The sequence below is a fragment of the Semicossyphus pulcher genome, unplaced genomic scaffold (assembly GCF_022749685.1).
Source record: "Semicossyphus pulcher isolate SPU_LCO1_2020_fin unplaced genomic scaffold, fSemPul1.0.p SCAF_27, whole genome shotgun sequence".
NCBI lineage: Eukaryota > Metazoa > Chordata > Actinopteri > Labriformes > Labridae > Semicossyphus > Semicossyphus pulcher.
In genome coordinates, this window is record NW_027211701.1 from 5,598,421 (window position 1) to 5,621,187 (window position 22,767).

General features: G+C 39.7%; 2 protein-coding genes across 3 annotated transcripts in view; both read right to left on the reverse strand.

Annotated features, from left to right (window-relative positions):
- LOC138604980 (endonuclease V-like) overlaps positions 1-11,812 on the reverse strand; it is a 98,793-nt gene extending 86,981 nt beyond the window's left edge. The window contains exons 1-3 of one of the 2 annotated variants that reach the window (XM_069677033.1): positions 11,783-11,812; positions 9,938-10,109; positions 5,978-6,112 (exon numbers count right to left, since the gene is read on the reverse strand). In XM_069677033.1, the coding sequence (XP_069533134.1) occupies positions 5,978-6,112; positions 9,938-10,109; positions 11,783-11,799 (324 nt within the window). In that variant the 5' untranslated portion in view covers positions 11,800-11,812. Of the gene's footprint in view, positions 1-5,977; positions 6,113-9,937; positions 10,110-11,695 lie in introns of both variants that reach the window. The other variant, XM_069677032.1, reaches the window with a different exon arrangement.
- Positions 11,813-13,227: 1,415 nt separating this feature from the next.
- The window catches only part of LOC138604877 (SEC14-like protein 1), a 36,106-nt gene continuing 26,566 nt past the window's right edge, over positions 13,228-22,767 (reverse strand). The window contains exons 12-16 of the mRNA XM_069676906.1: positions 21,703-21,837; positions 21,403-21,537; positions 20,552-20,803; positions 19,119-19,297; positions 13,228-16,105 (exon numbers count right to left, since the gene is read on the reverse strand). Coding sequence (XP_069533007.1) covers positions 16,000-16,105; positions 19,119-19,297; positions 20,552-20,803; positions 21,403-21,537; positions 21,703-21,837 — 807 coding nt within the window. The 3' untranslated portion in view covers positions 13,228-15,999. The remainder of the gene's footprint in view (positions 16,106-19,118; positions 19,298-20,551; positions 20,804-21,402; positions 21,538-21,702; positions 21,838-22,767) is intronic.

The window sequence follows — 22,767 nt, forward strand, 5'->3', positions numbered from 1 at the left end:
AATAATGTTAATCACATCTGCTCAGACACTTCAATAGAACAGGGGTATGGCTAATGTTATTAGTTCCAGCTGTCGTAGTCCTGATACAACATGTTCAAAGCCCTATGTATCTATAGTCTGTGTCCCCCACTGATACCACTGATTCAAGCTGTCAGACATAGATATGAGAGAGCAGAGTGTTTCTATTCTGAGCTTCAAAAAGTTAAAGTGAAAAAGAGGAAAGATGCTCAAACTGATATTGTAACTCTTCCAGCTCCAGCACAGCGATGAAATCTTGAAGCCAAAGGTGACTCTGCAGACAGATTTCAGCATTGAATCACAAGTGAGCGCGAATAACTCACTTCAAAGGTTGCAGATAAAGGGAGCAGTGACTGCATCTGTCCAGGGTTAAATGTCAGTGCAAGTAAAATTCAGCGTGTGTGTGTGTGTGTTTGTGTGTGTGTGTGTGTGTGTGTGTGTGTGTGTGTGTGTGTGTGTGTGTGTGTGTGTGTGTGTGTGTGTCTGCACACCTGCGCATGGTGAAAGAGAGACAGAGTGGGAGGAAGCAGGGGAGGCATGTGGGCTGTGACAAGCAGAAGTGAGTGGGTGAGGATGAATATGAGGCCACTTTTTGAGAAACAGTGAGAAGGAGGATAGAAGAGCTTTTGTCCGAGTAGCTGCATTTAATTTTGTGTGTTTAATTTGCACGAAGTAAGATAAGGTTTATAGCATTTAAACAAGCCTGATAATGTCAGTCTTATCAGGTCGGACTGTAATCTACTCACAACTACTCATCTCTTCAGTTCATCATGCTTACCGCTAAGGTGAATGACAAAAGTTCACAGCCTCATCTGTACTTTTAGAATGCAGCTAGCAGCGAAAGCCAAAATGCTACAATTAGCATGTACCATTAGCATGCCTTCTGTTAGAATGTAAGCATCTAACACAACACTAAGGCTGTGTTTGAAATGCCATACTATACTCGCAGTATGTACTGATTTGGCCAAAGTGTAGTATGCAGTATGCAAACAAAAGCAAAATATGCAGTATGCCAAAAATACTTGGATGTCGCACTGATTCAGAAAAAATCTCCAGTATGCATCGGACCAGTCTACCTCGCCTACTGTATCCCACAATCCAAAGCGCTGGAACGTCAGTTGAAATGGCAGCAGCAGTCCCAAAGAGCAGAAGAGAAGATACAATATACAGTATATAGTATAAAGTACATGGCGCAAGGGTCTGCACCTGGCACATTTGCTTTTTTACATTTGGTGGGTGGGACATTTGGGTGGGCCATGTATTTATAGGCCTACCATCTATTCTGGTGGCTAATATTGAAATGGAGACACTTTCCAATTTACCTTAAACTTATTTTAAACATTTCTTCCATTTACACCAGGACTCAGCTGTTCAACCATGAGACAGCTGAGTTGTTCAATGGTAATGCCATTGTAATTGTGTTTCATTTGTTTTATCATTATGATTCATTTAAGAATATACTGTGTGAACTGTGTCAAACTGGGAGCTGATGTCATGCTTCCCTTCGGCATGGACTAATACAGTAAAGAAAAATTTTATGCTAAAATGTATTTGGTAAAAAAGAATTGACAAGTGTATGTCTTTACCACATGACCAGAGACCTGGATATGTTTTATGTTACGTTTATACCTGCACACCCTTTTTGTGTCATCCTCACCACTTTAAAGAGAGGCCCAGGCTTTGCAGTAGTCATACGTTTGATTATTGCTATCTATAAAAAATTGTCAGAGAAGCTGTTCCATGTTTTAGAAGTTACTTGGTTAACAGAGAAATGCTGCTCAGTAAAATACCCACACCTGGATTTTAGTTTGTGGATAGCCGGTGTATGACTGATGGACATGGTAAACAAAACCTAAGCATTCCTCGCAGTTTCCCATGATTAATGTATTGTCTTGTTATCTCTATGATAACAGAGAACATAGACACATAGAACACACTCACACTTAAAATATCATTTTCAAAGTTTGGACCTTTGTAACTTACAGGGTTCTTAAATGTTACATTTTTCTAAGGCCTCAGGTATGTTAGTGGTAATGCAGGTTGGGGTGTAAGCATCATCTCTATTGTGTCCTGTTACTTTCAAGAGCAAAAGTCTATTCAGTACCTGTGACCTGTGAAAATAGAATATTAGTGCATTATTGTTGAAAGTTATGATAGAACTTGCAAGCTTTTTTTGAATGATGAGGAGATGGAACACATGATCAGAATGCTCCCTCGTCATAATTCCTGTAGAATGTTGCATCACAATGGACATATCTAGAATGCAGCCTGTTCTATACTGAAAGCTCATTCGCGTTCAACCAACAGACCTGAGTAGTACCTCTCTGTCTTACTAGAAAACAAACCATCAACTATTGCAAACCAAAACTTTTCTTACATCTACCACTCTAAAAAGTACTATACTTACTACAACAACTGAAAAAAGTCCTGATATTTGGACAATATCAAGTTGAACTGTGCTTAAACTGTTGAGTTAACTGTTACCACTGTAATCTTCCCGGCCTCACCTTCACCTTAACTGTACCGTCATGGACAGAAGATTCAGCCAAGGAAACTGGGTAAGATTGTCTAATTTAACCAAGACGCAATTCTTGGTGATCTCATTTTTCACCAAATGCCTCACAAGGCAATGTCTTCATATTTTAAGGAAGCCTCTTTTCTGTACAGTTCTCATTAGTGAGTGTTTTAAAACTTAAAGCAGTTATTGCAGCTGTAACTTAACTCCAAACAAACTCAACAGAAACAGATGTTGCAGAATTTGTTTCATAACTTTGTAAAACACAGAAAATACAGTCAACACTGTCAATACTATATGCTGTGGAGATTTCTGGTTTGGTTAAATATGTCTCAATTTAAATTGCTCCCTGTTGAGTGCTCCAGGAGGTACTGTCCCTAAACACAGTGTGTGAATAAGCACACTGGTTGTGCTTTTCTTCCCATCCATCCACTACATATATGTATGTTGCTGTCTTTCAGGCTTTTGGGCAGATGCATGTTGGTGCCTTTTATGCTCCAAACAGACCGGCTGCAGTGTTGCAGCAGCCCCAGCAGCCCCAGCCACAATCTGCTAATGCAGTTGTGCAGGGTCTGAGAGATGCCCTGTACTCTGCAATCAATGAGATAAAGTCCCTCAAAGAGGAAAATAAAACTCAGAGGAGCAGATTCTGTTAGAGCATAAACAAGTGGAGGTGAACCAGCTCCGGCAGCAGGTCAAAGAAAAAGATGACCTCCTCATACGGGAGGTTAAAAAGCGACGGGCTAGAACCAAAGCCCACATTGACACCTTGCACCGGCTGGCCCAAAAGGACAACGAGCTGAGGAGAAGTGAGGAGCAGTGGAGGAGCAGGTGTGATGCTCTGGAGAAGAGCCTCATTGATAAGGCCAATCAGCTGCAGGTATGCTGCCTCAGCTCAGTGTTTCACTTCAGATTACTGACTTGTTGTATTCTTACAGGTGGTTTCAGATGGGCAGTAAAAAATACTGTTTTTGTCTCTTCAGATGCTCACCGTCATGAAGGAGCAGGAGCAGTTGGATAAAACAGCAAGAAAGGAACAGGAAGAGATACAAATTAAAGAGGAGGGGAAAGATGAAGAAGAGAAGATAATGGATAAGAAAGAGAAGATGAAGAAAGAGGTGGATGAAAAGGTGGAAGACAAAGACAAAGAAAAGGAGGAGAAGGAGATGAAGAGGAGTGAGGAGACAAAAGCTCCAAAAAAGGAGCAGGAGGAGAAGAATGTGGAAGAGGAAGTGAAGGAGTATGATGAAGAGAAGATAAAAGAAGACAAAGAAAAGATGGAAAAGCAGAAGAAAGAAAATAATGAGGAAGAGGGAAAAGAAAAAGTGGAGTGCAAAGAAAATGTTATGTTGGAGAAGGAGATGGAAAGGAGTGAAGAGAAAGAAACAAATAACAAAAAGATGAAGAGGCAAAGAAGAAGAGGAGGAAGAAAAAGAACAGGGGTGCAAACTGACTGCAACAGTCAGGAGGGTGACCCTGCAGCTTGTTTGAGTCATGTGACAATTGTGGGACACCCAGTCCTCTGTAACCTAACTCCCTACCTATCTTACCCACTCCTTTCTTCCTAACCCTTCCACCCGTCTACAACCCCCCCCCCCCCCGCCTGCTAACCCTCCTTCACCCCCAACCCTTACCCCTTACCCCTTCTTCACCCCCAACCCTTACCCCGTACCCTTTACCCCTCCTTCACCCCCAACCCTTACCCCTTACCCCTCCTTCACCCCCAACCCTTACCCCTTACCCCTCCTTTACCCCCAACCCTTACCCCTTACCCCTCCTTCACCCCCAACCCTTACCCCTTACCCCTACCCCGTCCCAACCCATCTTTTCTGTTGCATGTATTAAATGTTGTGAACATTAAAAAAAAAAAAAAAATCATTCTGTTTTGTCGAAGCTACAGCTGTCTGTTTATGCAGACTGTCTGTGTATATGTATAAATACATCATTTTACAATGATCAGTACTACAGCATTACTGTAGCCTCATTTTGGTTTTCAGATGTATCTCAGAGAGCTTGGGTCTGCACTAATATGTGATGTGTTCTCTATGACAACGTGGCAAATCTGGGAAAAAGTATAATTTTGATTGTCTGGTCAAAACTGCCAAATTTATGATGGCAGCAGCTCTGATTGATTGTATTCATCATTCAAAAACTTTGCATTATACCATGTAATTTATTCCTGTCCACATACTTTTGGCCTACAGCTGCCTCAGTGCCTCAGCTTTCATTTTAAGTCGAAATACTATAGCACAATTATATTTTCCAAAGCAGAGTTTGTGCTCCAACATTATGGTAACAGTTTGAGGAAGGCCTTTCCTGTTTCAGGTTCAGCACTCATACTGAAAAATTTCTGTAGAGTGCTCCAAATTTGTAGGAAGCAAATGTATCCTACTTGCACCCATCTGTACTCCTGTGGGCGTATTGATGTAGGTGGGGTCCTGCACAATATTGGGTCATTGCAACATGAGGAAGCACAAAGAAATCAGCCATTGCTCACAAAAACCTGGTCGCAGGACCTAGAGAGCTATGGCCCATGGTCTATAGCATGCCATTTCAAACACTAATTCTGATTCTAATGGATAAGCATGTTCTTTGTTGTTGTTCTTTTGCCGATTACCTCTGTGTAGCTCCTGCAGTTTTAACACAGCGTGCATTTTTTTTGTTTGGGTGCAGCGTTAACAACTATAGAGATACAAAGGTTTAATAAGTGAGCTTTCTTAAGTATATATTTTTAAATTTTGGACAAAGCCAGGCAAGCTCCCCCTGCCTCCATGCTTCATGCTAAGCTAGACTGGCAACTCTTCGCAAATCTGCTCTGACTGGTGGAGACAATCCTGGAAAGAAACTTGCTGCTGTTACCCATACCATGTCACTTTATCTCATAACTGCCACTTTATCTTGTGTCTTACTCCTATTCATATAACAGCTGTATATACCTATTACTTGATTTTATTTATTTTATCTATTCCTATTTTTATACTGCATTTACTTACTTGCTATTTTGTGTTTGTGCTGCTGCAACACCCACATTTCCCCTCTGAGGATCAATAAAGGATTACCTTAATTTTGGAACCATTTGAAATTAGTTTTAATCCAAATCATATATTAAATGAACATTCCAGAAACTGCTCAAATTATATGATGACTTGGTTAATAGTTAATTATGTAAATTGTTTGTATTGTATGATATTGCTTGCCTATGACTGCAAATATAAATCAGTATTTACCTAATTCTAGCGTAACTGTTGCATGTTGCATGGCTGCTGTTAAAAAGACTGATAAACTAAACTAAACTGCAAACCTGGCTGCAGACATTCAGTCTTTTAAACACTGGTTTAATGCAGTCGAATGACAAATAAAAATGATTAACTAGCTCCAGAACTCAGCTCAGGACCTAGTTAAAATATTTTCATACTGTATCTAAGAAAATAATAAGAAGCTGACCTGAGGAATAAGATCAGGCTGGTTCCTCTCCAGCCGCTGCAGAGCCTCCAGCAGGAAGGGGGTTTCTCTGAAAGCGAGGAAGCCAGCTATGTACGGGGCCGTGAGGGTCACCATCTGACTGTCCTCATACAGCACCTGGAAAAGAAGAGGGGACAGGTACACTGGTTACTTTTCAATACTCCTTAAGGCAACAAGATAGCTGAGTGGTTATCTCTCTGAGAACAAAAAGTTGGATATCCTCATGGGTGCATCTTGATGTCTAAACTGTGCCGAACACTGATCCCCCTCCTGCTCGCTCACGTCATTCACCCTTAACACATGACCGCTCTGGATTTGAACACATCTGTGGCCCTGAATGGAGCAGTCAGGGTTCAAGTGCTGCCTGCTTTGGACAGATGTGTCCACCCCGGTATCACACACAACCTGTGAAAGATAATCACCTACATCGCCCAATCTGGCACAAAGTGAAACATCTGTTGCTTGTTGTTGATTTCAACATAAACTGAAAATCAGACAAATTATTCTCCTCAGATAACCTGCTGAGTTCATAAGTGGAGGCTGTTAGAAATCAAAGTTATACAGTTTTAAGATTAAATCACATGTTTTTGTCTGCTACAGCACACATATCTGCCATGTTAATGTCATGTCTTGTGTTCCTTTGAAGAAACAAATTCAGCAAACAAAAACATTTACTTTTAACATTTTTGGTGCCTTTCTTTCCATGCAAGTACCCACTACAATGATTAGCTCTGTCTAATCATGGAACAATACTTTATATTGTCGATGAAATCAGATCATTCCAGCAATGTGCATAGGGCATTTAAGACACAATATTATCAGTGATTGACTGTCACAATAACCAACACACAAATAGGTTTCCACCTGATCTGACAGCATGGACGCCAGCCTTGCGTTGCACCTTTAGCTGGTCAGTCCAGGCACACTAAAAAGCATAAAGCTCAGTGAGAATTATAGATAGGTTTGATGAGGTTTGAATTTAATTGACTGTATTTATATAAAGTCGAGTGCTCAGTACTAACTATGGTGGATTCATGTTCGGTGTCTCTCTAAATAACATAAAAAAGAGGACGGTCTAGTCAGATGGGTTCAAACCATTTCTGAAGTCTGAAAAGGTCAAAGGTGAAAAGTCAGAGTGAGTTCTTGCTATACAAACCAAAATCAATAAATAAAAATAATCTGATTTGATTCATTCAAATCTAATGTCATCAGATTAAAATCTCAAATCTGACTGAAGGCATGGTAAGAAAATTGACTGAATCCGCAGTACTGCAGTTCACAGCATGTGTATGCATTTTTTGTTCGCAAGAACTGTATCTAAAAACATCTTTTAAATACAAAGCCTCTCAAACTGAACTAAAATTTAAAATTAAATTTCATAACGTTCATGATTTGTGTGTGTTCCTAAAACCTTCTTACTATCCTGGGCAACATTAGCACATTTTAGGAGGCTGGGAACCAAGGTGTTCTGGGGCTTAAACTATTTAGGTTTCAGATAATGTAAAACGTGATACAAACACCTTTAGAGTCAGCCTAAAGCAGAGGCCTCGGATAAAACATGCAAAAGCTCTCACTTGGACACCGAGGCAAGTTCATGACATCTGGACAAAAGGATTTTTTCTTAGAAGTGTGTCTTGCGTGCGAGTTCAGCTTATTTGAATGCAAAGTGTAAAATACTTAGTTCATGTCACAAAGGGCTCTAGGTGACGGGGTTGGAGTAAATTAAACGTAAGCAGGGAACATAATCCCATTAGTGGACAACATTTCTGAACAACACTTCATTAGCCTCTTAGGGTCAATACATCAACAACATGTAGTGACAAATGCCATTAATTATAATGGGATGTGTAATAAGAAGTTACGAGCAGCCCATGTTAATGCACAGATAAATAGAAGGAAGGAGGAATGCTTGTGAGAGGCTGCATAAAAGAGTAAATGAAATGAGAATGGGGACTGCCAAGGTCACTTTAACAACAGCCTGTTTAACAAGAATCAAGCTTGAGCTGAATCTTATATTAAGCCCTGGCTCTCCTGCAGAATAATGTTGCTTTTTGTGGCATGAACATGAGATTCATTACACATCTTAGAGTGGGCAGAGGTTAAGTGATTAGAAAGCTGTTGTACAGAATCAATAACATTCAAAAGCTCTGTTTTGACATTTAACAGGTATTCCTTCATGAAACTGTAGGCTACATTTTCTATTACAGTGCTTTATCCATAGATAAAACTAACAACCTCAGTGTTGTTACATTGCTATGGCAGGAACAAAAAATCTTTATTGTTGATTGCCCTGTCCACATACATCGACCCAAACACAACTTCATGACATAGGGAAATTACTTACAGTTAAATAAATATGGGTTAAATGGGTTACAGATTCAACTAAAAGCTGCTTCCATCAATATCTTTATATTAATAAAAGATAATCAAAATTACAAATGCTTAATCTGAAATGTGCCTCTCAGAGTCTCAGAGAGACTCTGCCGTTCCTCTCAGCTCTGCAGAGCTTTTTAGAATATTTATGCTACTTGATTTGGTTCTGCAGCCACAACTTGAATTATTTTGTTCAGTCTCACTGATCTCATCAACCTTGTCTCCAGCAGCAGCAGACAGCTTTTTAAAGCTAAAATAAGCTCTGATCTAGCAAGGTGTATGCAACCAGCAATCAACACCAAACAGCACAAATAAAAAGGTAAAGACTAGCTGTAAACATGGAGGAACAGGCTAAGAAGAACAATCATGACTGGACTATTGCCTTCTCAAATTCCCCTGAGAATATCCTGTCAAACCACAAAAAGAGACTTAAAAAACAAATAGCTTCAGGGCTCTGATGTGCAGGAAATTACTAACACTCAAAGCACAATCGCTGGTCAGGCAACACACATTAAAGGTATAATAAGCAGGATTTTCCCAGAAAAATAAAATATGGACTTTTACAAATATAATATAATATTACTAATCACTTATGGGCCTCTATACATGTGTGTTTATGAGTGTGTGCATACCCTTGTGAGACCCTTCCCTCTGCATCTATTCTGTTGTTTTGCTTTGCACGGGACGTTTTCAGGAGGGGCGCTGTTGTGGTTCCCTGAGCCAATCACAGCATATAGGTGAGTGTGGGAGTGGTTCAAACTAGCAACTGGGCCCCATTCAGACCTGCGAACATGACGAAAGAGCGATGCAGAGTTGGCCTTCTTTTTTTTGGACAGGTAGGTGCCTCAAACCGGGTAGGACAAGCTAACCAGCGGTTAGCATGCTGGCGCAAAGGTAACCGGCGGTTAGCATGCTAGCGTAAAGGTAAGCGGCGGTTAGCATGCTAGCACAAAGGTAACTGGCATCTACCATGCTAGCGCAAAGATAACCGTGATGCTGTCGGTGTTAGCTCGGCGGGGTGGGCGTATTCTCGCACGAGGGAGTGAGAGTGAGCTTCTGGTGACAAAGAGACCAGGAGGAGGGGCACAATTTGAATGTGTTGTTGACAAAATGCAAGGAAAAATCCTACTTGTTACTAAATATGTGTTAAAGTTATGTTATGTGAAAATTTTATAACCTTTATAATCACTTCAATGGCTGACAAAACCAGCAGACAGCCTCTGTGAAGAGAAGTCGCAGCAGGAAATGAATTACTCTGACCTTGCTGTCAACAATCCAAATAAAGTAAATAAGGACAAATCAAAAGATTAATAGCATTGTACAACATGATATATTGTTATATATTTATTATGGGTGTCAATATTATGGGTGTCTGTGGCGATCTTTCTTATCTTTATTGTAAAAAATAAATAAAAAACACGTTATGTAAGTGATGGTGCACTGCTACACCAGACTTTTCCATCAATACTGCTGCTGTTGCGACCTGACACCACTAGAGGGCGACAGAGCTCATAGATTCCTTATTTCATCTGTAATTAATGGGTGTAAGAAGTTATGGGGACAGCTCACCTCCAGATCAGGGTAGTTGAGCACGACGAGCTGGGCACAGGCGTTGACGTCATCCCCTTTGATGAAGGAGAGGTCCACTCCTCCGACTCGCTTCAAGCCCGAGAAGTCTGGACTCCTCTGCCAGTCCTCAGTGTCCTCCTCCACCACCTGCTGCCTGAGACGGGCCTGCTCACTGCACAGAGAACACACTGCTGTAGACTAACAAAGCAATCATGGTACAAAGGCAGGGACTAATACTAAAACTCCAACATCACAACTACCAGCACTGGTCGAGTAATATTTACGCTTATTAAAATGTAGTAAAATAATAATAATAATCACAAAATCAACTTAGAATTTACACTCTATGATTAAAATATAACACAAATGGTTTGTAATGAGGCTGGCCAGGATATGCTTAATATTACAAAAAGTAACATACATAGCCCCACACCATAACGTAGAGAAATACTACTGAATATTTAAGAAATGTAACAGAGTTTGGCTGGTGATGAGTGAGGTTGTGATTGCTGGCAATAGCCGTAATGTCAAACTACAGCATTTGTAGGGCTGCAACTAATGGTTGTTTCATTCTTGATTCATATCATTTATTTATTCATTACATTTTCTGAATGAACAGTGTGTTATATTGATTATTAAAAATTCTAAATTGCTAAAATATTAAATAATGTTCAATATAACTTCCCAGAGCCTAAAGAGACTGATTGAAATGACTTGTTTTATCGAAGTCCAACTAAAAAAGGTCAAACATTAAGTTTCATACATGGCATAGAATAGCAGCACAATTCAAAACATTTCAGATGCCGTAACCAGCCAACTTCTGTCATATTTGCTTAAAGAGGACAGAAAGAATGAATCCATCGTCAAAATAACTGCAGATTAACTTTCTGTCAAGTAACTTAAAAATAAATCAACTAATGGTTTCAACTTACAATATTCCTGCATGACTTTTAACAAACATACCTTTACTTATTTCCCAAAATGAAGCCTTTCCTTTGATATTTGGTTGGTTTACTACTACTACTGTAGTATCGTTCCTGTATACATATAGAAAGTACATAAACGTACACAGACTAGCTGAGCAGAATTCAGCGTTTAAGGCTGCAACTAACTTCCATGACCAATACTTCTCCAACTATTCATCATCATTTAGCAATCACATGTCAGAAATGTGACATTTTACATGACTTATTTTGTCCAACCAACAGTCTCAAACCTGAAGCTGAACACAGAATGTTTATTCTTAGCGAATGCCTAATTGTTACGGCTATTACGGATTCATTGTGAATTACTACACTTTTCTTGGTTTTATCTTCCCAATATTACACTATTTTGCTTTGAGACAAGGGATTTCACATTGTATTTTGTAGGTGGTAGTCACAAGAACAGTTTATTTATGTCTGTCTTGAATGACACGACCTGTGGCCTGCATTGCATAATACTGAATCATGATGTAATCACTGGCCTTGTCATTACAAACTCACAAATCAATGGCTGCTGAGTAGTGGTGGCACAGGTCCAGAGCTACTGACAGAGAGTGTCAGTAACAAAGACAAAGTCATGTCTAACAGTTACATCTGTCACCCCGTTACACAGCACTTTAATATTATTATTATTATTTTACCAATATCCTACCTCAAGTAAGCGATTGATTACTAGTAGCTATTGTGGATAACTTCCACGGATAACATTGTTTCTCTGTGTAGTGTTTTTTGAATGGATAGTTCCGCTATATACATGTAAAAATAGCACTCTGACCTCTCCCACTCCTTGACCAAATCTTCTGCAGGAGCAGCGAACATTTTTATAGGCCTGTTGTTTTTTTAATATGGAAAATCAACTAACAGAAGTAACGCGACCATCAGTACGAGCGTGTCCCAATGTTTTGCTTCCGTGTACTGACGTCACTGTGAGGGTGGCGCATTGCCTGCGTCTGGTGTCAATGTTACGCAGGTTGCTTCTGCCCTCTTGTGGCCTAAAGGGTAAATTACACTGAAATAATGACGTCACTTTACACATTTCCTGGTTTATAAATGTATTTTTTTATGTTTATGTTTCTATGTATTTATATTTCAAATGGTATTGTATTTTTGTTTTGTATATTATAATTTTAAACTATACTATTTTACAATATATTCTATTAAATTATATTGATATATGGTACATACATGTTTATTATATATACTATTACATATTTTTCATTTTTGTTTTGTAATAAACTATTTTAGGTTGTATATATTTAATGTATATATTCAATTTATATCATATAAACAATATCTTTATATTCATGTTTAGTACTGTTTACTGATTTTGTATATTGTACAGCTTTGTACTTAATGCTTTGTCAAAATTGTTCCACAAAAGCATAAAATAGAAACTGATTGAGTATTTTATCTCAAAAAAAAAAAAAGTACTTTTTATGTTCCTTTTCCATTTACCATTTTCACATGCCACACCGCCCTCCTTTTCCCTACATTTCCTGCCAGTCTTTATACCATCAAATAAAGACACAAAAGCTGAAAAATGTTACATAAATCCTGAAATATTCCTATTAAGTATGGTGTACCTCAGGACTCTGTTCTTTGTAACCTCTGGGTCAAATTATATGAAGTCATGAAATCAGTTTCTGCGGCCACACCAATGACACTCAGCTATATGAGCCTGTACATGCAGAAAACACCAGTATTAAGGGGTAAAAAAGACGAAGAGATGCTGGATCATCATTCTGCTCCACAGATATAAATTCAATCAGATTAACAGTTTATTGTCATTGTGTGCTCTCACAATGCTTTAGAGCATGCTTTGGACCAAAATGAACAAAAAAACAACAACAACCCTGACATGACTCAGCCGAACTGAAAATACCTGAGAGGAAAGTGCAGACTGACAGTTATTAATAAAGAAGATATTTAGGTCAGTGGGGACTGATTATCTTCTCTGATCATTATTAAAGTCAGTGATGCAGCAAACACTAATCCCAGTTTTATGATTCTCATTAATTAACAAGTCATCAAAAAGTGGATGCAGCCAGTGGCAAGTAATTACAAAAAGTAGGTTGACACATTAACACCAATTTCAGCTTTCTCAATTATAGTTCATGCGGACCACCAAACAGTCAAAAATAACTCCAAGTTTGGTAATAGCTGCATTTTCAATTGGGACCTGATGAAACATGTTGTGTGTTTTGGTTTTAGATCTTAACGTGTAATTTAAAAAAAATCAGTCATAACATAAGAAAAACTTTGAACACATTTAAATGATTGTGACACAAGTCCATGTATTTTCTCATAATTCAAGTTTAATGTTCTCAAAACATGTAAAGGCGCCATATTCTTATTAATCCAAACATGTAATTTTTACACAATTCCTCACATCAAGGTAAAGAGAAGATATGATTTCAGCAAAGGAGACAAAAGACAAATGTGTTGAACACTCAAGACAAACAGTTATAGCCCTCATTTGTCAATGAGATCTTGATTTAAAATGTACACAACTGTAAGAGCTAAAGTCAGAGAGGCAGAAGATAGCAGAACATGGGAGTTTTCTGGTGTTAGTAACAATAAATGTAAGCCTATGAAATAATAAAATCTGATCTGAGCACACTTCCTATGCCTATGGCTTCAATCAAGGTTCACTCTGATTCCTAAGATGAACACAATGAGAAGTGTTGAAAGCAAAACAGCAAAACTGGAGTGTACGAATGACAAAGAGTAGATAGAGAGAGTGAGAGACAAAAGCAAGTAGAAGAGAAGCACGGTCTGGAACTGTTGTTTCATCATCAGTCGAACCACTGAAGAAAGGGAAACAAAGTCTCCTGCAGGAATACGCAGGTGAAGGAAAGTTAGTTGTGTGGTTCTACACATGCTTTAGAAAGTGAGAAGAGAGGGTAGAGAAGCACGCCTGCCGAGAGGGGCAGAGGGAGTGTTAACACACATTTTACAGGCAGATGTTTTATCCCACTGTTTCTAACATTCTTTCTCCACAGTCATCATACACACTTAATAGCCCCCAATCTGAAGAGGTCCTTTTTCTCAGTAAAGCATTTCATGTTATTGCAGTTAATGACAAATAGTTACCACAAGTTAACCCTTGACCTTTCATTAATATTTAAAAACAAGCAATTTCATGTATCAAAAACAAGCTGCAGGGCCAGTATTTCCAGAGGCCTAACCATGGCCCGGGCAGTTACCCAGATTTCTGCCCTGGACAGGAGTCAAACCTACGATAACTCATCAAAGAATAAACTGTATTAGAAAACTTTTGCATGTTGCATTGTGTTGCATTTTTAAATGTTTGTTCAGGTCACAATTATAAATCTATTACAGGGATGACCTTGAAAAAAGCAGGTACTTTTCTAAGTGATGCTTACAAAGGCTAAAATGGTATTTATTGACACATGACTCTTAAAATGGCTATATCTTAAATCTTTAAATTACAGATCTGTAAACCCAAATCACCACGTGAGCATGCAGTTACAGACCACACTGCTTCACCCCGTCAAGTACTCATCTCAAAAAAAATGAAAAAAAAAAGCAACAAACTCCAACCAACACAGGTTTTTGTACAGTATCAATATGTTGTCTACTGGTGCACCTTCAAATGATAATCACAAAGCAACATTCATCCCTTACGCACACAAATCTACATCACTCTGAATAAAGTAAAGAATGATGGCAGTTCTGCCCATTTAAATCCTAACCCTCCAAAGTCAGGCATTTCATTGGATGGGGAGCGCTAGCAAATCAGTAGCACATTCACAAATCAGTGACAAGGCATTTACTTTAGGACTTGATTTTGACTTGAGTTCCTTTAATCGTGCAGACGCTGGAAAGAAAGCTAACTAACTGCAGTCATTCCAAGCAAACTATGACATGTCCAGGAGAAAATCTGGCGAGTTCATATTGTTCCTCTCCTGACAGAATAGAAACTGAGACAAGAAGTGATAAAGTTGGTGCCACAGATTTTAGCGGTTTACTGGCTCAGTTTGCCTGCATGCCTGTCTGTCGGTCCACAAGTTATAACCTAAAGTTAATCTGCAATCACCACCCATGATCCTCCACACATTACTTTATGATAAATAGAAATATTTCACACAGTAAAAAGTCAAACTTGTGTTATTGCTTCTAGCGGATTACTTCGCTAAGAGTCAGACCCAGGTCAAATAGTCAAATGTTTTTCATAGTATGATAAAGCCCTCGTGAGACGGACGGGTGGGGTTTGCCACATAAGACAACCGAATAAATGACAGAAACTCACTCAGCCTCAGAAAAATATCTTTTCCTGACAACTGGCAGATTTGCTGACACCATCTACACTGTCATTGTTCAGTAAGCTCCACCCGCTCCGTAGCTCAATGCCTTTTGAAAAACAAATACGATGCAGGTGATATCCTAGGTCAAGTTAAGAGTTTACCCCGCCCACACACACTTGACCTATAAACAACTCACCAGATTGAACAAACCATCTGGTATTATGGCAAACACTGTACATTTTTGCACGTCATTAAACAGTGTTGGTATGTAACAGCACATCCAGTTTTTTAGCCAACGCACATGAATGAGGTTTGCGTCGTCTCAGTACTGTAAATGTGGGTATAGATGTAAATGCATATATGTAACAGTGTCTCCAGTGTCTTTATCCGTCCCCTGGTGACTCCAAGGGTTAGAATATTGCTTCTTTCAGCTTCCAGTGCCACAAAGGCACCGCAATTCATCTCCTGACCTTTAACCTTTTCACCCTGCACGAGACAGGACACAATCAAACATTCTGCTAATGTTCTGATTCAAACTGCTGCCCAGCAGAGATGCCAGGCACAAAAAATATATGACCTTTGTGCAAAAATCAGCCCTTTAAACTGTACACACAGTCTCAGTTTTTTTTTGCCTCTGATTTAATCTTTGTCTTCTGTTTGTGCAAGCATGCTTCAGTTCCATAAAGACTGGCTGTGCAAAAGGAACAGAGTCCAAAGACGATGAGGAGGAAGGGAAGGAGGAGAGTTGGCTTCGGTGTTGACAGTAAGGGCAGTTGGGGGGGGGTTGACTGAAGTCCTCAGCTTCTAGCTTCTACCTGGAGATCATGGAGCTAGACTGCGATTGGCTGGAGGAGGTGGTCGCGGCGCTGAGCTGAGAGAAGCCGCTGTGGCTCGACTCCAGGCTGGTCATGGAACCCCTGAGGTAAGAGACAGAGATCCACAGAGTATGTGAGCAGACACAAATTTCACGTTCTGCAGTTAATTTTACATGTGTGCATCATCTCACAACAGAGCAACCGCAGTCTGCCAGTGACTAACTGAATGCATTCTGCGTGCACGACTCGTGCTCATGATGCAGAACCATGCAGCTAGATCAAACCTACAGCAGGGAGGTTAATTCACTCTGTGTGGCACACACACACACAAACACACACAAACACACACACACACACACATCAAAATGCTTTATTCCTCGATTGTTCTAGTCAAGTATTTTCAAAATAAGAATGGGGGGAAAGGGCTGTTGCTTTAGTTGAGGGTGTTTAGTTGAGGGCAGACGCAGATCCTCGGTCTCACATGGAAAAGGAAAAAGAGCCTGTGCTTCATTGCATGTTTAAAGGCTAAGCTGCCAGTGGCAAAGCATGAGGCATTTTGTTCTTTTATTTTAAATTATTTTTTATATGATAAATAACAAGAGCCATGATGTGTTTTTATCACGGCTGCATGGTGTTAGAATGCATTAGGATGTTTTGTATTAAGCATTAAGGAACATACAAATTAGGGCTTGGCAATATGGCTTTTAAATGTAATTTAAATATATCTTAAATACTTTGGAATCCTAAGTGCTCAATTTTATTCTTTGAAGCATACAATCACAGTATGATTCTATAATGATTCTAGTAATCGCTGCATCATATTCATTATTTGTTTATATTGGAACAATTTGAAAGTTGATAGCAAAAAGGGGGAAATTACATCTAAATTCTAATCTAGTTAAATTTAACAGAACAGTTCAGGCAGTTGGAGACGTGTGTTTAACAGCTGTTATATAAAAATAAATAATGGCTTGATGTCGACCTTTCTATAGCAGCCAAGTTCTGTAACGCTGGAGCTCAACATAGAGCCTAAAAAAATAAACTCAAAGCAACAAAAAAATACAATCAGTACAAAAAACACCTTCTCTCTGTGTCTATGTGATTAGAAAGTATGACACTTAGAGCTTCAGCTAGCTATTTAATTATATTATAATCTGATGATTTTTTTTTGATTGATAGACTTATTGTTAAAGGAGAGTTCTGTATTCTTTAAACCTGGGCCCTATTTTTAAAAATTTGTGTGTCGGAATGACTCATAGGAACAAAAGCTTTTGGAATCGGTCCAGCAGATGTCCGCTGTAGGTGCGATATGGCTGCAACATAATCCCCTGGGGCAATTGTGCCCGATCAAAGTATGTCCACTAAAAGTGCTTGTTTTTGCCACTGACAGGCCCACACTGTTCCCTACAAATGAATGATCCCTACAAAGATTGTCGTTTTTTTAAAGAGTAAGATCCTTTTTGTGTAACCAGAAAAAGAGGTCTCGCTCAAGGAGAAGTCTCGCTCTGAAATCTCGCAGGTGGTGAGGTGTTATCTGAACAGGTGGGTGGAAACGCAGCTACGGCGGAAGCCATCTACTGGGCCACTTCCAAAAGTGTTTGTTCCTATGAGTCATTGCGACCCCCGAATTTAGAAAAAATAGGGCCCCGGTTAAAAATACCGAACTTCTCCTTTAACTTTACAAAATGTCCAAATTGTAAAAAAAACCCCAATTAACTTGAAAAAATTCCAAAACATTACATATCAACTGATAGAAGCACTGCAAGCAATTTTTTCCCCATTATGATTGACAAGCATGTTTTTATATGCTGCTTGGTACATTATAGAAATGGCAAATTATGGATTAATAAATTTGAAGATTTTGGCCATTTTTGCCTTCATTGACAGCACAGCTGCAGATAGACAGGAAATATTAGGAGGAGAGAGAGTGGAATCACATGCAGCAAAGGGCAGAGGGCAGGAGTCGAAACCTGCGGCCGCTGTGTTGAGAACTGTGGCCTCTGTAGATGAGGGGCTTGCTCTACCGACTGAACTTAACCAGTGCCCCGATAACCCGAGTTTCTGAATTGAGCTTGGTGTTCAGGATATTTTGGAATTTCAATCTCACCCATGTGTCAACCACTAGCAAACATGACTGTAAATACTTCTAGAATAAGTTATATGTGGTGATCTCAAATATGTTTAAAAGAAAAAGCTGAGGCACTGGACGCAAAGTGAGATCATTAAGTTGGTAATACAAATGGATGACAAAAAAAAAAAATCTGTACTTAGAGATAATTCCTGACATTCAAGTACAAATGTTGGTGAATGTTGTGCATCTACACTCCAGGAAAAACAGCTGCTGAGTGCTAGTGTGCTGAAGTTAACCCATTCAAGGAATCTTAATATTGTTAATCATGCAAGCAGGGTGACTGAAGCCAGCAAGTAGACAGTTAGATTGCAGGCTTATTGCAAAGTTTCTTTCTTCACAGTAATCACAGCTTCCTGTTAGCTAATGCTAACAAAAGCCATCAGCAAGAACAGATGCAACAAGCATCTCTTCACTGCATTAGAAGCGTGCCATGGAGGGGAGCGTTCAAATAAGCAGAAATGACGATGAGCTAGTGCTAAAAAAAGGGGGCAAAAACGGAGCCACTTACAAACTCTGCACATCATAGCAAGCCGTTCTTCACAGGAAGAAGACAGAGCAGGAAGAGATAGAGGGGATTGTGAGCGATAGAACAGGAGCCGTTTGGACAGAAAATGCTGGATTAAAGGTCTCTGAGGGAGGGAAGCATCCTCATTGAAAAAAAAAAACTCTGGGCCTAGACAACTCATGATGCAGAAGGATTTTCATAGTATCATTTAAGCAACATAACAGACTTATACCATCCAAATATCAAATGTTATTCTCGTGGTGCTATGTTGTAGGCTGTAGAGGGGGGAAACTAAAGGAGAAAGCAGGAGTGACAAATGAGTAGTCAAATCTGAGTAATGTTTAAAATTAAAACTATCCCAACATCATGGTAAACACCTTAAAAACAGCAAAAATATGGACACATATACACACTTCACAAATGTACAATGGATACAATGTATTTTTTTGTCATTCACTCACACACTCATAGTTACTAACCTGAAGTCCTCTGAGCCCAACACCTCAGTGTAGTACATGACTTTACACTTGTGCGAGGAGACCTGCAGAGTGGCCAGCACGTCATCCACCCGGGGCAGATTCGTGGCCGAGCAGGCTGGCATGTTGTGGAACTTCCACTGAAGGATGTAGAAACCTGGCCAACGGGTAATGTGTGAGCCCTGAGGAGAGGACAGATTAATAGCACAGACAACGTCAATGTACAACCCTCAAAACAAAAACAAAACAAAAAAAAATATATATATATATATATATATATATATAAAAACAAATCAAACAATCAAAATGTTCAGAGATGGATAGTTCAGATGACGTTAAATAATAAAAACAAGCATTAAAATTAAAAGTGAGAAAGCTATTATACTACTCAAAACAAATTGATTAAATGAGTAAAATCAGTAAGAATGTTTTATTTATTCAATTCATATACTTTAAAAAGGACTGTGTCCATCAATATCAAACAGAAATGTTACAATTTGATGTATTGTACCAGAGTTAGCTTAAAGCAGTATCTTAAGACCTCCTCTAGTGAAAATCCAGAGTTTAACCGTGTAAACATCTCCATGTGGTGTTCTTCATGTGCTACAAGACATATCAAGGACAACATAAGCAGTCATCTCCATGGCTGGGCCTGTCTGCTTTTAAACTGCAGTGTACCAAGGACAGGCTGAACAACACGTTTTGAGACGTTACAAACCTTAGGAGCCATGGACGGGGTGACACTATGCATATCATTATGTGCAACCTATGGCAACCACTTCGGCGATGCGCAAGCCAGCTGTAACCATCACCGTAAATTTTGCAAACTCACTACTGGCTCCTAACGTTAATGTTACTACTACTAATTACTACATTTCAAGCTAGCGAAGTTTCAACAAGTTGCCACTAAATGATGGCAGAGACGCGTTTTGTTTGCAGCTGTAATTTTAAGGAGAAGCGTAGTACATAGTGGGCGGGGACGATGCAGATTCGGGAATTTTTAATGAGGGAGAAGGAGGAGATGCCTTGGGAGGATTTTTACAAGGGAGGCTAATTAAACATATTTTGCAGGACAAAAAAATCAGACAATTTTTAATTTCAAGCAGAGCATTTTATACGTCTTAAAACATGACTGGAGCTGGGCTTTAATTAATCAGTCTTAATTAATTCAAATAAGAAATCATAAAATTAAAAACAATTAATTAGAACCGGACTTGATAAATGGTTTTTTAGGTTATGTTTAAAATGATATTTTCAGCTCCTCTCAGAACCATCGGTACTGTCTTGGATGATAACAGTTGAAAGCCGCATCACAAAATGTTTTTGTTCTGCTTCGTGGAATAGTTAAAAGAGGAGAACCAGAGGATCTGAGGGGCCGTCCTGCTTCATAAACAAAAAGCATTTCATAACCTAAATTTAAGGTCTCGGAACCTTACCTGCACGCTCTCGCCCTCCTTGCAGGTGAGAGGGGACTCCACCATGCTGTAATCCTGTCCCAGCGTCCAGGACTTGTCAATAAGCTGCACGTTGTTGCCACCGGGGGATGTGATGCCGTGGGCTCCCAGGGGGTCTTTACGTGGAAGCTGGGGGGCCCGCTTAGAGTGGTAGATGTTGAAGACCACGTCGCCTTTACACATGTCAAAGTCCCAGGTGATGACTGAAGAGGCATCGATGATCTCGATCAGGAGCTGGTTGTGGAAGAGAGGAAAAAGGGAAGACATGAGAATGTTGGCCTGACACTGAAGTAAAGGGATGTCTCAGGAGAGAAACGAGAACCAAAGTACAGAGAAATATTTCATCTCCATTTTAAGGTCTTATCTTTATACTTCAAACTACTTGTTCTCCTTTTACGTTGATCCATATTAAAGCAACAACTAAATGTGGCACAATAAAGTCAGCATCAGTGACAAAAAGCAGTGAGAGAAAAATGTGAACATCTGTTTTTGAGCTTATGAGCTCATTAAAAAGAAATCAAAACCATTTCCAGAGGGGTGATTTTGCATGATGATGCATCTTCCTTTGGTATAAATTATGTAACACGATTAACTGCACGTCACTGCAGACAGATAATGTTTCAAAGCCATGCCACATTTGTTCCACGTCTGAATTAAAAAACCACACAGAGGTCATCTACCCCATGCGACCACTAGATGGCAGAACTCTCAATAAAGCTTTCATTACGGACATCATGAGGCTCTCTGTTGTGTTGCCCCAGATATTCATTTAAAACATCACCCCAGGTGTTCCGGCCTTTCTTCACACTTTGGGGCTTTACGTCAAGTCTCACCTCGTGTGGAGCTCCCTTAAAGACGCTGGCACTCTGATAGATCGTCTCAGTCCACAGGCGAACATCTTCATTCTCAAGCTCCTCTGCTGTGCGATACATCGACTTAGGAACCAGTCCGCCTTCTGGTACCTCACACTGCAGAGATAAAAGAATGCACGTACACGGATGTGCACAGAAAATACACATGTGTAGAATTAGGTCAGTATAGGAGATTTTTAATGTGGGTGTCCAAAAAGTTCATATTTACAATTAAAATCATAGGCTCAAGTTTTAATCTAAGAGTATTCATTAAGCACTTACCATACACTCTCCTCCAAGGAAGTCAGGGATGATCTCCTTGTCTATATAGTCCACCAGCCCTCCAGGGCCCTGGTAATCATTGCCTGCATAGATGAGGAACTTCTTGCGGGTGTTCTCATCAATGAACGGACTCACCTAAGGAAAGGGGCAGACATGGATATGGGTTATGAACACACCAAATTTATTGTATTAAAATTATACCAAGGCAAAGTGTAAACATTTATTTTAATCATTTTTTTTTAAAATCATTCTGCCGTGCCCCTTCTTTTAAAGGTGCTGCCATAGTGCACTGCATTAGATTGATATATAATATCTTCATGTATGAAAGAAAGGATGGAGCACACACTTGAGTGTGTGGTCATCACTATCCTCTTGTAATAGGACCAGTTGGATGGCAAAAACAGTGCTAGTAGAACCTCAAAAGTCATTGGAATTTAAAATAAAAAACAATATTGACCATGCCAAAAGAGTTGAAAAGAAAAGTTTTGAGTGACGAAAAGGAGGGTTCAATTCTGGTTTTACTGGCAGATGGATACAGTGAGCGTCAGGTTGCTTCCATCCTTAAAATTTCAAAGACGGTGGTTCATAAGAACAAGGTCAAGCAGCAGACATAAGGGACAAAAAAGCTACAGACTGGCAGAGGACGAAAACGACTCCCCACTCAACGGGACGACCGCCAACTTATTCGAATGTCACTAAACAACCGTAGAATGACATCAAGTGACCTGCAAAAAGAATGGCAAACGGCAGCTGGGGTGAAGTGCATGGTTCGAAACAGGCTCCTAGAGGCAGGGCTGAAGTCGTGCAAAGCTAAAAAAAAGCCCTTCATCAATGAGAAGCAAAGAAGAGCCAGGCTGAGGTTTGCAAAAGACCACAAGGATTGGACCGTAGAGGACTGGAGTAAGGTCATCTTCTCTGACGAATCCAATTTTCAGCTTTGCCCAACACCTGGTCGTCTAATGGTTAGACGGAGACCTGGAGAGGCCTACAAGCCACAGTGTCTCGCACCTACTGTGAAATTTGGTGGAGGATCTGTGATGATCTTGGGGTGCTTCAGCAAGGCTT